Source organism: Prionailurus viverrinus, chromosome A2, assembly GCF_022837055.1.
Source record: "Prionailurus viverrinus isolate Anna chromosome A2, UM_Priviv_1.0, whole genome shotgun sequence".
Taxonomy (NCBI): Eukaryota; Metazoa; Chordata; class Mammalia; order Carnivora; family Felidae; genus Prionailurus; species Prionailurus viverrinus.
This window is the reverse complement of record NC_062562.1, coordinates 51,233,167-51,253,561: the sequence shown is the minus strand read 5'-3', so window position 1 is coordinate 51,253,561 and position 20,395 is coordinate 51,233,167. Positions and strand designations below refer to the sequence as shown.

General features: G+C 49.7%; 1 protein-coding gene across 4 annotated transcripts in view; it reads left to right on the top strand.

The window, feature by feature from the left end:
* Window positions 1–20,395, top strand: part of ATP2B2 (ATPase plasma membrane Ca2+ transporting 2) — a 321,401-nt gene that overhangs the window by 243,206 nt on the left and 57,800 nt on the right. For all 4 annotated transcript variants that reach the window (XM_047831438.1, XM_047831429.1, XM_047831453.1 and 1 more), the window contains 4 exons: window positions 3,420–3,461; window positions 4,285–4,443; window positions 7,223–7,437; window positions 11,392–11,634. In XM_047831438.1, coding sequence (XP_047687394.1) covers window positions 3,420–3,461; window positions 4,285–4,443; window positions 7,223–7,437; window positions 11,392–11,634 — 659 coding nt within the window. The remainder of the gene's footprint in view (window positions 1–3,419; window positions 3,462–4,284; window positions 4,444–7,222; window positions 7,438–11,391; window positions 11,635–20,395) is intronic.

Genomic DNA, 20,395 nt, shown 5'->3' with positions numbered 1-20,395 from the left:
CCTGAAGGAGTATGTCTTGTAAACTTCATAGGGATATTAATCGGTCCTATCTCCAAGAAAAGGATCCTGTGGTCAAAGGTGGTTAAGAACCGTGGGACAGAATTGGTCTCTTCCTCACTGCAGGACTTCTCAGAACCTTGAATAGGCTGGCGTATAGTGGAAAGTTAGCCATGGAGGGCTTCCCGGGCTGATTTGGCTGCAGGACTTTTCCTGGCTGAATCTTATGAGATTGGTGTGGCTCCATAATATACTTTGGGAAATAGTACTCTACGCCGTTGCTACTCAAAATGTGATCAGAGGACCTGAAGCCTGGACATCTCCTAGGAACCTATTAGAAATGCAGAATCTCAGGCCCCACCCCAGACCCACTGAATGAGAATCTGCATTCTAATAAGCTCTCCAGGCTCTAGGCCAGTGTGCATTAAAGGTTGAGAAGCACTAGGCTGAGCCTTGGTCAATGAGAGAATTAACCGTTCCTTTCCCTCCCTCCTCTGAGCCAAGTCAGGATGATTTGGACATGGAAAACACACCCAGCTGGCAGTAATCCCCCTGACTCCACCCCCCCATCCCCCTCCCAACTGAAAGTGGGTGTATTCCATTAATCTTGGAGGCATTACGCTTGTTATTGTTATTTTATTATTTCTTTTACATTTATTAATATATCACTATTTAATACATCATTTATAATCATAATTAGTAAATAATCACTCTGGACCCCAGACATTTACAGGACACTTTGTGGTGCTTTTCATGAGCATCATCTTGGTTGAAATGGTCACATTTCACAGAGGAAGAAACGGAGGCACAGGTGAGAGAGGGGACATCCCCCAGTTCACCTAGTTAGTGGTCAGTCTCCCCAAAGCTTGTTTATCAGGCCATCTTCCCGTGAACCCTCCACACATGTGCTTTTCACACCCATGTCCCTGGCAATGCATGAAGAGAACAGACCTAGTTGTCAAAGCTGCGTCTGGCATCTGATGCAGAAAGGCCTCCAAGTCTCCACCCCAGGTCCCCATCCCAGCTCCCCTGAAACACAGCCCACCCTCCAGGTTGTGCGTGGAGCCAGACCTAGCTGCCCCACCATAGTTCCGGAGATAGTCAAGCACCAGTTTGGCTGAGGAGAGCCCCAAATAAGTCCCTTGCTTCTGAGAAACCAGGCCATCTGCACCAAAGCACCCCCAGAACACCTCTCCCTTCCTCGAACATATGCATTGGTGATTATTTTTCTAGCCACGTGATCACTATGGAAATAAAAGAGGAAATTGCTAGCTTGGTTAATGGGCACACACATGGGCTGTTGCATCTGATAATATGCAATGCAAATAAAGACCCCTTTGTGTCTTCTAAAATCAAGTATCAAAGAGGAGTCCTCCGGTGCCCTTTAGCCCAGTTAGTAAAATTATTTTTGAAAATAAAAATAATTGTTGTAGTTCATTCCTGTTTGCTCTAAAAAGGCTTTTGCTGTTTTGTTTTTAATCCAGCAAAAAGAACTTTATAATAGAGCGACAGGGCCCTTCTCTTTCAACCCCAGGGTGGGTCACTGACCCTTTGCTGTGCGAGGCAGTGGGAACAGCCCTGCATTTCCCTTGCAGAGATAGCAGGGGGCTGGGATCCAGGAAAGCCACTTCTCCCCTCGGAGTCACTTACAACGCGATATGGTGATGCTGATGACAGTTTTATGGAACCAATAAGGCAGCGTTATGATCAGTATGCTCCAGAAATGAGGGCTACCTCTGAACCTCCTTTGGCCTCAGTCTCCTCATCTGTAAAATGAGACTGATGAGAATCCTTCCTATCCCACCTGCAGGGCATTGGGGAGATTGACAGGAGATGACACTCGCAAACCTCAAAGTGCTAAATGGGCAAGTGGTTATTACTAAGGCAACCATCAGGTGCTCTGGGAGCTGAATGTTGCATCCCCATTTTACAGAGGTGGAAGCTGAGACTGGGAGAGGTAAAGCTGCACAGCTAATTGGTGTAAAAACAGGGGCTTCGGGAGCCCCGTCCCACCAGGGCCGCCTTGATGCCCCCTCCCCTGGGCTCAGAGGGGCTGAGGGATTGCTGCTTTCTCCGAAATTGGAGGTGGAAACATAGACGCACTTTGGGGCCAGCTCTCCGTTTACCCCCTGGGAGCCAGGCAGGCCATCTGCCTCTCTGAGCCTCAGTTTCTCATCTGTAAATGGGTGCACTACAGGAGTGCCCTTGTAGGGATGTGGTGAGGATTATATGAAATCACGGGGGTTATAGATGCGCCTGGCACATGGTGGGTTCTCACAGAACGTGAGCTGTGAGAATCACCTTTGCAGCAAATGGCCAAGGGTGTCTGACCTACTGAGACTCCTCCTGAGGTGGCAAGGCGCATGGGCAGAGCTCTGAGTGAGCTCAGTGGACAGGCCCAGGGGACAGGAGGAAACCCCTTTTCCTCAATGCCAGCAGCGAGGGCAGGTATCTCAGCTGCCAGCTAGTGACCACCAGTACCTGCCACGCTGCAAACCCAGCCCCCAAGCCTCTGGCTAAGACTGGGGAGGGGGCCTCCCAGGCAGCCCCGATTAGGTGATGAGCAGTCTCAGATTCGGCCCTTTCCCCAGCCCTGGCACGCAGGGCCGGGGCAGGGGTGCACCCCAGGGAACCCACCAGCCCAACTTTCCTGTCTACTGAGGCCCGAGCTGGTCAACTGCAGAATAAAAAGCACACACCCAAGTGGAGGGGAGGGGCCAGCGGCGTCCCCTTGAGAGACAGGGCACTCCCACTGAGCCCCCTGGATTCACTCAGGGCACCTCAGAGCCCACCACTGGGGAGCCCTTGCCCAGCCTTTGCATGCATTACCCTCAATAGGGCTGGGCAGGGGGTTGTCCATGCTGTGCCTTCACACTCCTCCAGGTGGAAAAAGGAGAAAGTAGAACTCTACATACATCCCTCCTGAAGCCAGAAAGTAAGGAGCACATTGACCAAACTCCTCTCTTTTCTAGAATCTCTCTCGTCTCTCTCTCTCTCGCTCTTGCTCTCTCGCTCTCTCTCCCTGTCTCTCTCTCATTTCCTTTGCCTCCTCTCAGTTCACAAAAGGCACCAGCCAAATTAATCACTGGGGACCTGAGAACCCCTCTGATTCCTGCCAGCCTACTGTGGTCCCTTTTACCCTCAAAGGCTGTCATTTAATCTGTAAGATGCTCAGGGCCAAAATAATTCCCACCGAAGCTCTCTCTCCAAGCCCCCGAGAATCAAGACAGATCCTGCAGTCAATGTGGTGGCCAGGTTTGCTCTTGTCTCGGGGCGTCCCCAGCATCCCTATATGGAGGGACGGAGTCGGCTCGGCGCTTCCTCCTTCTATGACATGAATGTCCGTGGCCCTGTTGCGTCTTCGTGATGATCAACGTGTGTTGTCTGTTCTCTGTTGTCTGTTAAAATTCTTTGTCGTGTAGGTAAAATGCAGGATGGCAATGTGGACGCCAGCCAGAGCAAAGGTAACCCTTTTGTATTAACCGGCTTCTGTGGTCCCCGCAGCCCCTCCCCACCGGCTCTGAGAGCCAAGCCAGACACAGACATGTCCGCACCTACAGGTGCCTGACGTCTTTGGGGGGCATAGCTGTGATTCGTGTATTTCCAGGCCAAATGGAGACATCACCGGTGAGGACAGGGGACACCTGTGAGCCAGCTCTTCCCCAGCCTTTGAGCTATGCTGCCCATTTAGCTGAAGACTTGTAGCTGGTTCTTTGAGATCATTAGGGGCTAAGGGATAGGGCCCCAGGCCCACCAGTCAGTCCACCACTGAAGGAGGAGGAGGCTCGTCACCCACGGAAAGGGACACTCTCTTTTATTAAGCCCCCTATGTCCCTTCTGTCTGGTGACTATTTAATATCCCAGCAACATACTCAAGAACCAACCAGGGAAGTCCAAGCCTACCTGCCTTGTCTGAATGTGGGGAAAGGTGAGGGGCCATTTGGGAAGGGTCTGTGGGCTTATTCAGGCCCAGAGGGGACCCCAGCCTCCTCCTGCTGGGAATCCAAGGTGGAACTGTGTCACTCCATGGTTGCACTTGGATTCCAGCTCCAAGGCAACCACTGGCCCTGGGACCAGAGTCTCCACCTGGAAGAGGCAGACCCCACATCGCAGGGTTTCTGTGCCAGCCACACAGGGGTCCAGGCAGCAGAGTGAATGAATGCCTCACCACACTCCCCTGGGCAGGCAGGGTGGGTGCCAATATCCCCACCCAGCAGGCTGACCTCGGTGCGTGCATGTCTGTGTGTGTGTGTGCGTGTGTGTGCGTGCGTGCTCTGCCCCCTGCAGCCAAACAGCAGGACGGGGCAGCCGCCATGGAGATGCAGCCCCTCAAGAGTGCCGAAGGCGGCGATGCCGACGACAAAAAAAAGGCCAACATGCACAAGAAGGAGAAGTCTGTGCTGCAGGGAAAGCTCACCAAGCTGGCTGTGCAGATAGGCAAGGCAGGTAAGTGTGCAGCCACAGTGGATGGGGCAAGGGGGAACGTGGGGTGCACAGTGGGACCCAAAGCTGGCTCTCAAGTACTTCATCTGCAAAGTGGCAGCTTGCATGAGATGGCCCTGAGACCCACCCTTTTCTATCACAGCAACCAGCCCGAGTCCTGAGACGATAGACGCTCAAGTGATAGGTTGGAGTATGGGAGGGCAGGGATGGATTAGGGCTCTATATTAGCCACCCCGGCTGCAGGGCAGAGGAAAGATGGGAGAGGTTGAGGGCAGTGGCAGGAGCCCAGGGAGAAGCCTCTTGTCTGAGCCTCAGTGCAAGCTCAGCTTCCCAACTGAGCTGGTGGCTCCAGGTGACGGCTGGTGGTGGCCCCTCTGGCCCAGGAAGCTGAGCCCAGCTGTAAGGCGTGCCCCGCCAGGCTGACACGGCCCGGGCCTCTCCGCCCGCATGAGGACACAGCAAACGCCAAGGCCTCCCCACCTGGCTGTCTCTCGGCTCTAATTATAGGCACCACGGCGTGGAGGAGGGGGGCAAATTACAGGCTTGACTGTCTATATTTAAATTCGGGCCTGGTGATAGCTCCCGGCTGCTGGGAGCTTGGCTTCCCGCCCCTGCGACTGTCAGATGGGGGTAGAGCCGGCCCTGAAGTTCCACAGCTGGAGGTGGGGGCGGGCGAGCGATGGGCCCAGGGATTTCCTCCATTCTCAGCCTGGAGAAGACTCCACAGAAACAGGCAGCAGCCTTGGGGGGCAGGGAACAGAGAGATGAGGAGAAGAAGGAGGAGGAGGAGGAGGAGGATAACCCCATGGCCTTCAAAGTCCTTGCTCATCTCCCTCCTTCTCCTCAGCCTTGCCAAGAATGGAGTTCAGAGTCTAGGTTCACACCCCACCTCTGCTTCTCTCTTGGGCTGAATTCCCTGAAGCACAGCCTGACGTGGCTGGGAGCAGGATTTTTAGGGGCGAGGGTGTGCTCAGGTGAAACCTCTAAAGGGTAAGAGACTTGACAGGGCCAGGGGGAAAGCCAGATACTTTCTGGAGAAATCCCAGTCTCTACCTACCTCTGCAGGGTCTGTCCCAAGTCATGCCAAGGGGACTGGGCTGTTGGACCCCTACCTCAGCCATTGGATGTTGGCCATCACATTGGGGTGGGGTGCCCTCCCAGGCACTTCCTGACACAGAGACCGTGATCACCGAAACGCGAGCTTCCCCTGGCAGCGGCCGCAGGTGTGCACAGCCTCAGGGGCACCTGCCTGGCACCAACAGCAGGTGGAGGCCGCACACACCCAAGTGGCAAGGGGATCCCAGGGGATCCGGGCAGGTAGGCACCTGCCTCTACTAATTCTGCAGCGCTTCTCTGGCCTGTGGCCTTGAACAAGTCACTTCCCCTCACTGAGCCACAGTCTCCTCATCCAAAAAAGGGCCCCCTGCTCTTTCCTCTGTCTGGAACACTCTTCCTGCAGGTCACGCCATCTGCCTGATCCTTCTCATCATTCCCCATCTTCTCAAGTATCACCTCCTCCAGGAAATCTTCCCTGGACGCCATCGCTAAAGTAGTCACTCCCATGCCAGCCCATGTTTTGTTTTTAAGCTTTATTGAGACACAACGTATATACAAAAAATTGCTCACATTTAATGTACATCTTGATGAGTTTGGACACATGCATACACCCGTGATGCCATCCCCACCAGCAGGGTACAAAGCCTAGCCACCACCTCCTCCTAAACGTCCTTGTGTTCTTTCATGAGTTTTCCTGTTTTCTGTTCTGGGGGTAAGAACACTTAACAGGAGACCCATCCTCTTGCCCAATTTTGAAGTGCACAATACTGTACTGGTAACTGTAGGCACTATAGCGTAAAGCAGAGCTCTAGAACTTATATATGTTGCATAACTGAAACTCTGTACCCACTGAAAAACAATGCTCCCCTTCCGCCCTCCCCACAGCCCCTGGCAATCACCCTTCTACTCTCTGCTTCCATCAGTTTGACTATTTATATTCCTCATGTAAGTCCTTCTGTGTCTGCCTTCTCTCGTTCAGCGTGATGTCCGCTAGGTCCATCCATGTTGTCGCAAATGGCAAGGTTCCCTTCTTTTTTAAGGCTGAGTCACATACCGTTGTGTGTGTGCCCCACGTTTTCTTTATCCACGTGTCTGTCGATGGACATTTGGGTCGTTTTCTCATTTTCTGCCCATGTCACTTTCCGTCTTGTCATCCTGAAGTTTTTCATCACAGCATTATCCCTATCTGAATTATCTTGTTCATGAGCTTGTTTCCGGTCTGCCTCCCCCTCTGGAGTCTCAGCTTCCCAAGGGCAGGGATTCTGTCCTCTCTATTGCTGTGTCCCGGTTCCTGAAGTAGGAACCACTAGGTGTCTGGGTGAATGAGTAAATACATGGTACCAACTGCACATCATTATTGTGTGAGAGTACTATGCAGGCAGTTCTAACTTACTCACATGGTCTCTCGGCACATATTTCTTGAGCCCCTGCAAGGTGTCGGGCAGGCACCATGCTACGCACTTTACGCGCACTAATCTCATTTGATACTTACAAAATCACATGAGATAAAGGTGCATCCCCATCGCACAGAGGAGGAGACTGAGGCTCTGTGAGGATCAAGAACTTGCCCTAGGCCACAAAGCGAGTAAGTGGCAGAGCTGAGATGTGAGCTAGGGTCTGCCTGACCCCAGAGCCCTTCTGGCCAAGGGTTTGGTCTACATCTCACTTCCCAGGCCCACACCCCCAGGAAAGCCCCTGAACAGGTCTTCCCCGACCCGTGTTACAGGACTGGTGATGTCGGCCATCACAGTGATCATCCTGGTGCTCTACTTCACCGTGGACACCTTCGTGGTCAACAAGAAGCCGTGGTTACCCGAGTGCACACCCGTCTATGTGCAGTACTTTGTCAAGTTCTTCATCATCGGCGTGACGGTGCTGGTGGTGGCCGTGCCCGAGGGGCTCCCTCTGGCCGTCACCATCTCACTGGCCTACTCTGTGAAGGTGAGAAGGAGGGGACCAGATAGATGCAGTTGGCTGCCCCCCCCACCAGGGGCTCTGTGGGGGTGGCCCGTGGGGCAAGTGCTGGGGCTGGGAGAAGCGCTGAGAAGGAGGGAGGGGGCACACTGGAAGGTGGGAGAGAACACGGATGCAGGAACCCAAAACTCGCACACCCTCAGGGAGGCCCGGGGCCTGTGGCCACAACCAGAGGGCCACACCCTGGCTGCAGGGACAGCCGTCATTCACCCCAGCCAAGTGTCGCCTTGCAGAGAAGCCCCTTTGTTGCCAAATCTTCACTATTTTCCAGAGAAGCCAGATACGTGGACTTAATATGAACTCTCTTGATTTTTAAACGTTGACAATCAACTCAACTTAACAAAAAAAAAACAAAAAAGCACAAAGAGCAGATGTCACCATGTAGGCCCAAACCCATCCCCAACCCACCAAATGTAAGTAGAAGTCTGTAATACTTCTATGACTAATCTCAGAGGGTACTCCCTAACTTTGGGAAGAGATAAACCTAAAACCAAAAGATATCTGATGTAAGGAAGCCCCCTCCTCTCAAGGGATGGGCGGAAAATGGAAGAGGGTTTAAAAGCAGTTTAATGAGGGCACCTGTGTGGCTCAGTTAGGTGAGCATCTGACTCTTCATTTTGGCTCAGATCATGATCTCACAGTTTGTGGACATCGAGCCCTGCATCAGACTCTGCATTGATAGTGTGGAGCCTGCTTGGGATTCCCTCTCTCTCTCTCTCTCTCTCTCTCTGCCCCTCCCCTGCTTGCTCCCACTTTCACATGTGGGCATAACAAACTTTATTTTTTTTTTTTTTTATTTTTTTTTTTCAACGTTTATTTATTTTTGGGACAGAAGGAGACAAAGCATGAACGGGGGAGGGGCAGAGAGAGAGGGAGACACAGAATCGGAAACAGGCTCCAGGCTCTGAGCCATCAGCCCAGAGCCCGACGCGGGGCTCGAACTCACGGACCGCGAGATCGTGACCTGGCTGAAGTCGGACGCTTAACCGACTGCGCCACCCAGGCGCCCCAACAAACTTTAAAAAAAAAAAAAAAAAGTTTAATGAAGAGGGTTAGGCCCAAGAAAGCTGACTATGAAAACTTGGGTCTTGGGGGGTGTTCCTAGTGCCCCCCAGATGGCAGAGACCCCCTCCCCCTGCTTCCAGGCAATGACCATCCACAGAGCCTGAACACTGAGCTGAGCATCTCCACGGGCACTTTGAGCCTGGTTCACATGGTGGGCTCATTCTCTTCCCTTGGCCCCATGGTTTTCCCACCTTGCGCTCCTGGTTCCCAGGGCCCGGATGCCAGGACATCCCTGTGAGGACAGAGGCCAGGGTGTGCTTATAAACAAGGCATTCTCTCCGAGACGTTGGCAGAGCTGGTGGAGGGCACGGCGAGCGTCAGTTTCCAAGTTGGAATTTGGACCGGGCTCACCGATGTAATTTCATACAGAAAAGAGATCTCCAGGCAGGTGCCAGAAAGTGGCAGCTCTGTGTAAAGGATACGGCCCTTATCGTCTCCTTGTTTTAGGGTTCTTGAAGAAACTCCATCCCACAAACCAAAGCCCAAACAGGTCACAACACGATGCTGCTTGGGGACCTGGGGCCCAGAGATGGAGACTCCCACATACACAGCCATGAGTTGGGACCCCCATGGCCACCTGGGGCCCCCATGGCCAGCTGAGCTCAGGGTGTCTTTGAAAGTCACACAGGGTTAGTTTGGGGGGATTATGTACTGACATCTTTAGACCTCTGCACCATCTACAGTTTGTATCTCTGGCACCTGGTGCCTTCAGCTGGCTTAGGTCACTTGATAAACTTAGTACAGCACCCCAACCAGTCCCTTGATAAACTTGATACAGTCACTTGATAAACTTAGTACAGCACCCCAACCCAGGAGAGGCAAACTGTCCCCTCTCTGAGCCTGGCATACCCCCCTGGGAGCCGCCATCAAAACACTAGAGATGACACTTAGATCAGCGCTGGCCAATAGAGATATAATATGAGCTGCATGTGTGATTTTAAATTTCCTTGTAGTCACGTTAAAAAGAAAAAGTAAAACGAAACAAGTGACATTAATTTTAATAATATAATTTACTTTACCTAACATGTCCAAATTATTATCAATCCCACATGTAATATAAAAATCACTAGTCACATATTTTACATTTCTTTTTTCATGATAAGTCTTCAAAATCCAACATGTGTTTTACACGTACCACATGTTTCACGTCAGACCAGCCACATTTCTAGTGCTTGGTAGCCACCTATGTATTCTGAAGCCCGGCAGACGAACCCTCTTCCGAGAGTGCAGGTGGTCAGAGGCCTGATGGAATGATCCAGGCTGTGAGGTTCAACAGAGCTGGGTTCCTGTCCCAACTTTAACCCTCACATTAGGTGTGTGATCCTGGTCAAATCACTCGGCCGTGACTTTTTTCAGTTGCCGAAATGGTTGATGAAAATCCTTGTAGTAAAGTCAGACCAGAAAGTGAGGAAGAACTTTGCAGACTGTAAGTCTGTAAGTTGATCATCCAGTAAACGTACATTAAATGTGTTATAAGAGAAAATGGCAATAGCACAGATCTCTAACCGATACCCATTTTGCAGTGACGTGAACTAGTGTTAAAATTATTCTCCTGACACTTCTTTTTACCCTTCTTACAAAGAGCTATAATGGGCAAGAAGAAAGGAAATCAGATTCCTAGGAACAGGCTGGAACTGTGCCTGATTCCGCCTCTAGCAACTTTTCATGTCCCTCCTTGGCAGATAGGGTCCCTGTGTCGGGAGGGCCTGCACTGAGTGGCAGTTCCTGGAGAGTGACTTTATTTGCATGACTTGCTTGAGAACCTGAAAGAAGCTATAGGAGTGGAGCTGGAAAGACAGAGAGGAAGACGAATACAAGAAAATTAATAATAATACACATGGTAGGATTTCATTTTTGCTATAAATTTGAAAAGAAAAGATGTTGATACATAAGCTGTGTCAGTTCTGGGTGATGGCATTATGGCTGGTTTTTCTTTTCCATATATCTATGTTGAAAAGAAATTTGTGATTTTTATTATACAAGTTATAATCTGTATTGAATGCAGAAAATAGAATCTATAGAATTTTTTTTAGAATCTATAGATTTTTAGGGTGGCTCAGTCGGTTAAGTGTCTTACTTCGGCTCAGGTCATGATCTCACGGTTCGTGGGTTCAAGCCCTGCATCGGGCTCTGTGCTGACGGCTGGGAGCCTGGAGCCTCTTAGGATTCTGTGTCTCCCTCTGTCACTGCCCCTCCCCTGCTCTTGCTCTGTCTCTCTGTCTCTCTCTCAAAAATGAATAAACATTAAAAAAAATTTTTAAAGAAGAACCTATAGATTTTTAAAAGAAGGCAATAAAAATCTCCTATAATTCTACCACCCAGAAATAATGACATTAATATTTTGATATTTTTCCAGATATTGTTTTATGTCTATAAACACACATATCTATCCTAAATTTATTTATTTTTGGTGGAATCAAATGAAAACCAGGCGCCAGCAAAAGATGGTACATTTGAAAAAAAAAAACCCATAACCAGATAAGGAATGGTTCTTTCTGTCAGGGCGTAAGAGAAAAATATTTGAGGTAACTGGAAAGGACCCAACCTTAATTTCTCATCCTTCTCCTTTATTTTTTTTCTGTAAGGAATACAGATTATTTCCATAATTCAAATGAACAAAGTCAATTCATCAAATCTTCTAAATGGTTCAAATCAAAGTAAAGGAAAAGGCTGCACACACACGAGGAGTTCAGATGTCAACATTTCAGTGAATGCCCTTTGCGTCTGTGGGAGGCAAAGGGGCAGATAGCAGAGGCAGAGCCTCATTTACTGCGTGTTTCCCCCATGCCCTCAGCTCTCTGGCCCCCCCAGCTCCCTCTCCTTACTGCCGCCCTCTCACTCGCCCCTTTCCCCCAGAAAATGATGAAAGACAACAACCTGGTACGCCACCTGGATGCCTGCGAGACCATGGGCAATGCCACCGCCATCTGCTCAGACAAGACAGGCACACTGACCACCAATCGCATGACAGTCGTGCAGGCCTACGTGGGCGACGTCCACTACAAAGAGATCCCCGACCCCAGCTCCATCAATGCCAAGACCATGGAGCTGCTCGTCAACGCCATTGCCATCAACAGCGCCTACACCACCAAGATTCTGGTGAGTGGTGCAGCCTCCTCTGGGGGAAGCAACCATGTCCGTGGGGCAAGGCGCAAGTTCTGGGCAGATGGAGCGACGTGACTCGTATTTTTGAATCCTGCTGGTATCTTTTGGGATGGTCGTGGAGTAAGCAACTTGTTTCCATTTGATTTAGCAATGGTGTTTATATGACAGAAAAATAGTGTGTTAATTGTGTTTTTTAGATCCCATCATTGTCCCCCTTACCAGAAAACTTCCACATTTTTTATTAGCAGACTTTTGCTACATCACTACAGTAGGCTCCCCATATCTATAGTTTCAGTTACCTCCAGTCAGCCTCGGTCCCATAACAGATAACCCTTTGCTAACGATACGTCAGAAGGTCAGTAGCAGCCTAATGTCATGTCACATACCTGTATCATTCACCTCACTGCATCTCAGCACATAGGCACTCCACCGTCTCACATCACCACAAGAAGAAGGGTGAGTACAGTACAATAAGATATCTAGAGACAGATCCCATTCACATATACCTCCAGTATATGGTTCTAACTGTTCTATTTTATTATCAGTTATGAATCAGGTGTTATTCTCTTACTGTGTCTAATTTATGAAGTAAACTTTATCATGGATATGTGTATCGAGGAAAAAAACATAGTATACATGGGGCTTGGTACTATCCGCAGCTTTGGGCATCCCCTGGAGGTCTTGGAACGTGTCCCCCAAGAATAAGTGGGGGACTGCTGTACTCCAAAACTTAGTGGCTCAAAATCAAACTGTGTATTTAGCGCTCGATTGTGAGCTGGCAATTCAGGCTGGGCTCAGCGGGGTGGTCCTTCTGCTCTCAGCAGGACTCCCTCACACGTCTGCATCTGCAGTGGCTCAGGGGACAGCCCTGCTGATCTCGGCAGCACCGCAGGCTGGTCTAGGATGGCCTCAGCTGGGATGGTTCATCTGGGCTCTGTGCGCTCCCACCTCCTCCGGCAGGCTGGTCTAGGTGTGTTGACGTGGTCATTTTGCCATATCCTGTTGGCCAACACAAGCCAAGAGGCCTGCCCAGACCCAGGGAAAGGGGAGGCTGACTCCATCTCTTGCCAGGAGGAACTGCCAAGTCACATTTGAAAGGGCATGGATTTAGAGAGGAACTAATTGTGGCCATTTTCACAATCCACCACCGATGACGTTGTTGTTAGTAACTTCTATTAGGTAGCAGCATCACAAGCTTTGATAAGAAAAACTATCATATTCCTGTCTCAGCTAAGCTGCATAGACTCATCATGCTATAATCCCTTTTTGGTTTAGAAGCACAGATGGCTTTTTTTTTTTTTTTTTTTTTTGTAATTAACCAGCATTCAGATGAAGAGAAGCACAGACTTGTCCATCCGGAGGTCAGTCAGCCTCCAGATGTGCAGGTCATTTCTGCAGTGTGAGCCTCTGGGTGAGCAGCTGGGCTTTTTTGCTTACCCTCCAAATGTGCCCTAGCCCTGACCTCTCCCTTCTGCCCCTGAGCCAGCTCGAAGTATCACCATCAGGTTGGATTGTGGGAGCTGCCAGAAGCTTTATCCAAACGGGGAGGAGAGTGTGACTCAGCAGCAGCGAGGGGCTGAGGGCTGGTGGGAGAGGGGGGAGGAAGCAACTTCTGCCTCTAGACACCGGCCGGTCCAGGGCTAAGCAGCCACCCACATCACCCTAGAGCTGCAGGCTGCAGGAGGCAGCACAGAGGAAAGGAGAAAGTAGGTCGGGAGGATGCAGGCAGATGGGCGATAGAGAACCCTGTGTGTGATGCCAGAAATGACCATGTTTTGTCTTCTTCCCACCCCACCCCCACCCCAACCCCAATGTGGGAATCAAGGGAGATCAGCAATGTTCTATTCCGTTTCCCAGGCCTCCCTAAAATCACTGAGATGCTGTTCATGACCTTGTCCTGGAGATGTGGCAGAGAGGGGAGCAGAGCAATTCCCAGACCAGGCTTCGGGCGAGGGGGTGGCCGCGTGGGCAGAGCCCTGCGAGGTGGGCTTGGGTGGAGATGTGTGTTATGCAATCACCATAAAAAGGAGTTCTGGGATCTGCCAGGAAGGCTGATGAAACATCTCAATTAGGCAGTGTTTCATAGCACTGGCAGCAAAGTTAAATTCTCATTTTCAATGTTGGTTGTGTCTAGGTGGCTTAAAGGACAGGGGTCAGTCAGTCTACCTGGGGAGGTGAACTGCTGAGACTAAAGAGAGTTCAGGGACCCCAGAACTGGAATCTTTGGTTTGTAATCAGGCTAAATCACTTACCTCTTACTTAGGCACCAGTGTCTCCTGATGTGCCTTGAACCCCAGCATCCTAGGACCCCTGTGCCTCTCTTTCTGGGTCTTTTCTGAAAGACCCCTGGCCACATGGTTCTCCTTGCTGGGGGCTGATGGCCACTGGTATAGAAGGGATAGCAGAGCCCCCTGGTATGACAGGGTAGTGGTGAAGGCTCATACTCTGGAGCCAGGCAGCCTGGGTTCAAATCCCTCTCCAGCTATATGAATGTCAACAAGTTACTTAACCTCTCTCTGCCTCAGTTTCTTGGGGGAAATGATAGGATTATTGTGAGGATGAAATGAGTTAGTAAGTGACAAGTGCTTAGCACAATGCCTGGTTCGTATTCAGCACTAAGTATGGTTAGTGTTGTCGTTAAATCGCCCATTGAATAAAATCACCCATTGAAAGAGGATTCCGTTTGTAGCAATGCAGAGGCTAACCAATAAACAGACAGCGGAAGCATTAGGACTACAGAGGAAAAGGTCCTACCCAAAGTCACATAGCCAAGTATGGCAAAGCCAACTTATAGACACTCCAAAGCCAGCTGTTGAGTAGAGTGTCCAGACCAGGCTCTTGGTCACTGAAACCAATCCTGCAGCATCTTTAGTATAGGGTGATCTGAAAGAAGGAAGGCCTGGGGTCCAGGCAGTCATATTCAGAACCAGGGCCTGCCAGCCATGTGGGGCAAAGGGTGTCTAAGGGACTGTCTTTCTAGGCCCAGAGGAATCCTGAGAAGAGTAAGGGTTTGCTTGGTCCAGAGTAGATGTCCAACCACCCTCTAAACCAGGCTGGGAAATCTAGACATATGGGTGGATGAATATGTGGGCAGTGGCTGGGTGAATGTGAATTAATAAGATGCTCAGAACAGGACTATCTCTGTGTTCTACTTTCCTGTTCTTGTGGCAGCAAGAGGTAGGGTTTGGCCCCATCTCTGCCCCATGGTCAATAGCAGTGCTCTCTGGGTCCCTCCAGCATACTGAGCTGATCTCTTCTGCAGCTGCCCTCTGCTCTCTGGTCTTCATTGATCCGGAGACCTCCCAATTAGTTAGCACCTTTCATTCTTAAAACACACACACACACACACACACACACACACACACACACAAACCTACTTGAGTATTTGCAAGGGTAGGTTGTGTGGGTGTCATCTACATGGATTCGCATACCTTAGAGACATACTGGTCCAGCCCCCTTACTTTATCTGAGGCCCAGAAATAGAAAGGGACTTGTGCCAAGTCACCCTGTGGACTATTAAAGCTGGAATCCAGATGTCTGGACACCCAGTCCAAGAAGTAATGAGGTTTGGCTCTGAAGTCCAACAAACCAAGGTTCAAACCTCAGCTCCAGCACTTACCACCCATGTGACCCTGAGCAAGTTACTTGACCTCTTTGAGCTTCTGTTTTCCAATATGCAAATCTATAAAGTGAGTACATAATTAATCCTAATTGGTAACATTCACTTAGCCAGGCTCCATGCTAAGTGCATACCCCATTCTGCCTTGTATAACAACCCCATGAAGTAAGTGACATCACATCTCTAATTCATAGCTCAGACCCTGAAGCTGAGAGAAGTTAAAAATCATGCTTGGAGTTCCAGAGCAGATAAGAGGCTGAGTCAGGATTAGAACCCCGTCCAAGCTGGAGCCTGTGCAGCTCACCACCCCTTCCCACCCAACTCACGCAGCTGCACCTTTGCCTTGAGGCAGCTTCAGGGCTCCCGTGAAGATCAGATGAGAAAATATATGTGAGGCTCCCGGCACAGTGCTTGACATGTAGCAAGTGCTCAGTCCACATATGTTATTACTCTCACTACTTCTGTTATTATTTCTGAGCCTTATCCTCTGTCGTTTATTTTGCCAGCCACTATCTTCCTTGACCCTCCATATCCCTTCAGGGGAATAAAGGCAAATATGACCATTCCCATCTTGCAGCTAAAAACACTGGCTGCAGAGACATCAAGTAACCTGCCCAGCATTGCTCCTGACCACCAAGTGTCAGAGTGGGGCCCAGAGAATTCTGGGGGAGTTTACCAAGTGGGCAAGGGGGCAAGGACATTGCAGACAGGGACACAGCCCTGCAAAGGCCCAGGGACCCTAAGATGCATGGCTCATTCACGTGATCTGTGGCCTGTGCATTTCTCTGGGGCTAGAATGATGAGAGTTGAGGCTGGAGGGCAGGGGGCGGGGACAGCTAGGTGGCATCAGATAAGCCCTTGAAAGGATGCTGCTCATGGTACTTAGAAAAACCACCCCAGGCAGAGGTGGAGAGTGGTGTGAGGGCCACGGCTAGTGTCAGGGAGGCCAGGAAAAGTGGTCTAGAAGGGCCCTCCCAGCGGGCCAGCTTCAACCCCATAGCCCCATCCCTGTGAGGATGGCAAAGCTTTCTTCTTTCCTGTCTTATTTCTAACCATTAGGAACTAAACTTGCCCTCTGAGAGAAGCTATGTGAATCATCCTTTAGTGAGAAATTGCTTCCCTGCCTCAGAAATCCTGGCACACCCTCAGACTTCCTTTGTTGTCTCTGACTCTTTGAACATCAGGACTTCTACTAGCTTCTTTCCATCACCCTGCAGCTTCTCAGAACCACAGCTGAGTGTTAAGATAGAAATACCTCCTTCCTCAGACTTTGGAGGCCTTCTTGTGCTTTCTTGGGAAAACATTCTCCTTTTCCAACCGTGTGTCCTCTGTGTGCTGAAACTGCCAAGCGGACCTTAATTTTGTATTTTATGAGACCTCTTTGAAAGTAGGTTGACAGTGCAGTTAACATTTGAATTATTAAGCTGAGGATGGAGACTTGTGGAGCTGAATTGTTGGAAGTTTATGGCGTATTTCTGAAAACATAAACTATTGAGACAAAAACAAATCTCCCTGGAGCCCCTGAAGTGGTTCTGGAGGAAAGAGCAAAAAGGGTTTTCCTGGCAGGATGGTTTGCCCAAATAGGTAAGCCAAACTTCACCAAATGAGAAACCCCGGGTCGTCAACATACCCCATGCTGAGATGCCCCTCACCCCAGAGAGCCCCAGTAACCCTCAAAGGCAGGAAGGAGCTGCTTCACTGTATTTCCCATAAATCTTAGAACCTGGGCACTTAGAGAGGGGGAGGGAGTGCTCCAGGAAGCAGAGAGCCAACCCTTGAACTCAGATCTCCTGGCTGCAAAGCCAGGGCTCAACTGAATATTCCAATGAGCCTCAGAGTCCCCAAGTCAAGCCATACTCTGCGACTGGGCTCTGGCCAAGCCAGGCATGCCAAAAGCGTGGACAACTCTGGAGGCAACTTTGCAGGGCATTAAGATGGGGAGGTGGGGTGGGCTGTGATTCTGTGAAATGGCAGGGGCCTGTATGCTGAATTTGACACCTGTTTTGGTTGTTTTCTTTTGTTTTGTTTTGTTTTTTTTTTTGCAAACACCATCTCTGGGAGAAGAGTTCAAAGCAAATAACTCCAAATGGGGAATTTGGATTTTTAACAGAGCTGTTAATCCCTACATCACATACTGTCACCCTGTGTGTGTGCATGCACACACACACACACACACACAATTGTACTTGCACGCCCTGTACACATACCACACACGTATAACTGCACATACCACACACAACTGCACACACACCACACATACACACACAAAAAAATGACACTTGCACACCATGCACACATAGCACACACATACAACTACACACACACCACACGCATACACTGCACTTACACGCTGTGCACACCCCATACACACACGTACACCTGCACTCACACACCACGCACAAACACACACACCACACACACACACAACTGTACACACACACACACACACATACACACAATACACTGCTAAGCTGGGAAGGTTTCCGTGTCAACCTGTCCTGGACACTCACACTAACCTGCCTTCCCAGCCTCTAGGGAAGATCCCGCAGCCTTGCGCCTCACGTTCCTCAGGAGGCCTAGCACCGAGAAGCTCCTGGGGAGGCCAGCCTTCAGACGACGATTCTGGAGGCCAGAGTTCCGCCCCCTCCGGCCTCCCATTGGCAGCACCCTACACACACAAGCATGGGATTATTCATTTATTCATTCCACAGATATTTATTGACTACCCCGAAGTGGGAGGCAAAGATAAGCAAGACAGACACGTCCCCCCGCCATCCCCTTGGACTCTAAAGCCATCAGCAGCAAGTTCCCAGTCAACTAAAGATCTCCAGGGCCAGTGGAGACAGGCGGGGCTGTGGGGAGACCATGTGCTGTGGGCTCAGAGCCAAGAACACTGGGGTCAAATCCTGCCTGGGCCGCTTCGTAGCAGTGTGACTTTGTCTCGTGTGCACAGCTGTGAAATGGGAATGCTAGTAGCTGGCCTCCCAGGGATCTGGGAGGGTACAACCAGATAGTGCGTGTGACAAGCCCATTACAGGACGGGGCAGAGTCACCATGCAAACAGTGGCCACTGATGCTCCTGTTGAGTGGGCTGGTGGTTCGTCTGGGCCTTAGGGAGGCTCCCCACCAGTGCCTGTCCTTGAGGGGTGAGGAAGAGCGGGTTAGGCCACCAGAGGCAGCCGCTCAGCTGAAAGTCGTTACCGAACACGCTCCAAATCATCATATTGCAGATGCTATAGTTTACTATGCTACGGTTGTCAGGTTTTTGGGGGGGACTTTTTAGAGGTTTTTTAGTGGTTAAATACACATCACATCAAATGAATCAGATTAATTGTTTTTAAGTGCACAGTCCCACGCCGTTAAGTACATTCACACTGTTGTGCAACCATCACCACCATCCATCCCAAAACTTCTCATCTGCCCAAACTGAAACTCTGTCTCCATCAAACGCTAACTCCCCATTCCCCCCACAACCAGCCCCTGGCACCCACCATCCTACTTTCTGTTTTGGTGAATCTGACTCTTCTGGGTACCTAATACAGTTGGAATTATACAGCATCTGTCCTTTTGTGACTGGCTTGTTTCACTTATAATGTCCTCGGGGTTTATCCATGTTGTCACATGCATCAGAATTTCCTTCCACTTTATGGCTGGATAATATTCCGTTGCATGGAGAGACCCCACTTTGTTTATCGTTCATTTGTCGATAGACACTTGGATTGCTCCCGCCTCTTGGCTTTTGTGAGTAACGCTGCTATGCACGCGGACATGCAAATCTCTTTTCCGGTTCCTGTTTCCAATTCTTTTGGGTATATATCCAGAAGTGAAGTGCTGGATAGTATGGTAATTCCATTGTTTAATTTTTTGAGGATCCACTATCCTGTTTTTCTCATGGCAGCAACACCGTGTTACCTTCCCACCCACAGTACGCAGGGCTGCAGTTTCTTCACACCCTCACCAGCAGTTGTTGTTTTCTGTTTTGTTTTTTTACAATAGCCACCCTAATGAGTGTGGGGTGGTACATGCCAGCTATGCTTTTTTAATCTCATTTGTGCGGATGTTATTTATAACTTGTAGCTCTTTAAGTCATCATTCCTTGCCTTTGCTTCTGTTCATCCCCCAGCATCCCAAAACAGGGACATGAATTGTCCTCTCAAAATTATGCCTCGTGGCTGCACCCAGCATTCCCAGAGGACTCAGGACCACACTGGGGAATGTACTGGATGAAACTCTTGCCCTGGGAGCCAGGAAGCTTGGGGACAGCCCCAGGCCTGCCCCTCCGCAGGTCTGTGATCAAGAACAAGTCACGTCCCCCTGGGCCTGCTTCCTGTCTGTTAAAATGGAAACAATACTGATGCCTTAACTCCCTTATAGAATTGGAGCCCTGGAGATAAAAAAGCTCCTGGAAAGTCTACAGCAATAGCAAAATCTCTGGGTTTGTCAAGATTTAAAAAAAAAAAAAGTCTAAAGAAAAAAGAGATGGGCCTCTGCTTCTTAGTAATGCACGTGGGCGATCTCAGAGCTCAAGTTCATGGAAACAAATTGAATTACGTAGGAGGCAGCTCTGCCATTTGCAACCATGGATTGTTTGAAATCCTTTTAGAGGAAAATTAAAATATCTCACAGAGGGTAATAAAATGCCGGGTATTTTGAAGGCATAACTGCTCAGCTCTCTTGGGCAAAGAAGTAATTAGGCATTTTTATTTAAGCCCTCCGAGCCATCATTTTCTTTCATTGGTGGAGAGGGGAGAAAAACTATTGTGGAAAATACATAAAACTCTGGAGGTCACCAGAAGATTAATTATCAAAATGTAGAAAACATTAAAAGTAAGTAAATAAATATATCATTTTTAAAGCACAACATAATACCACGCTACAGAGACAAAGGGAAGTGCTTCAAATTTATTTTCACAAACATCAGAAATGCGAAGCTGTACCAAAGGTTCCTTTGTTTCCAGATCAAATCCCACCAAAGAGCCCAGGAGTGGGGAGCCTTCCAAGGCCCGTGGTGCTGGAGACATAGTTCTGCTTGGCGTGGGAGCAGGGAGGGCGTTCTGAGCCTTGTTCCCGCCCAGAGCCCTCAACCACTGCTGAGGACTGTGCCTCCGCCTTGTTGCACCATCCCTCACCATGATC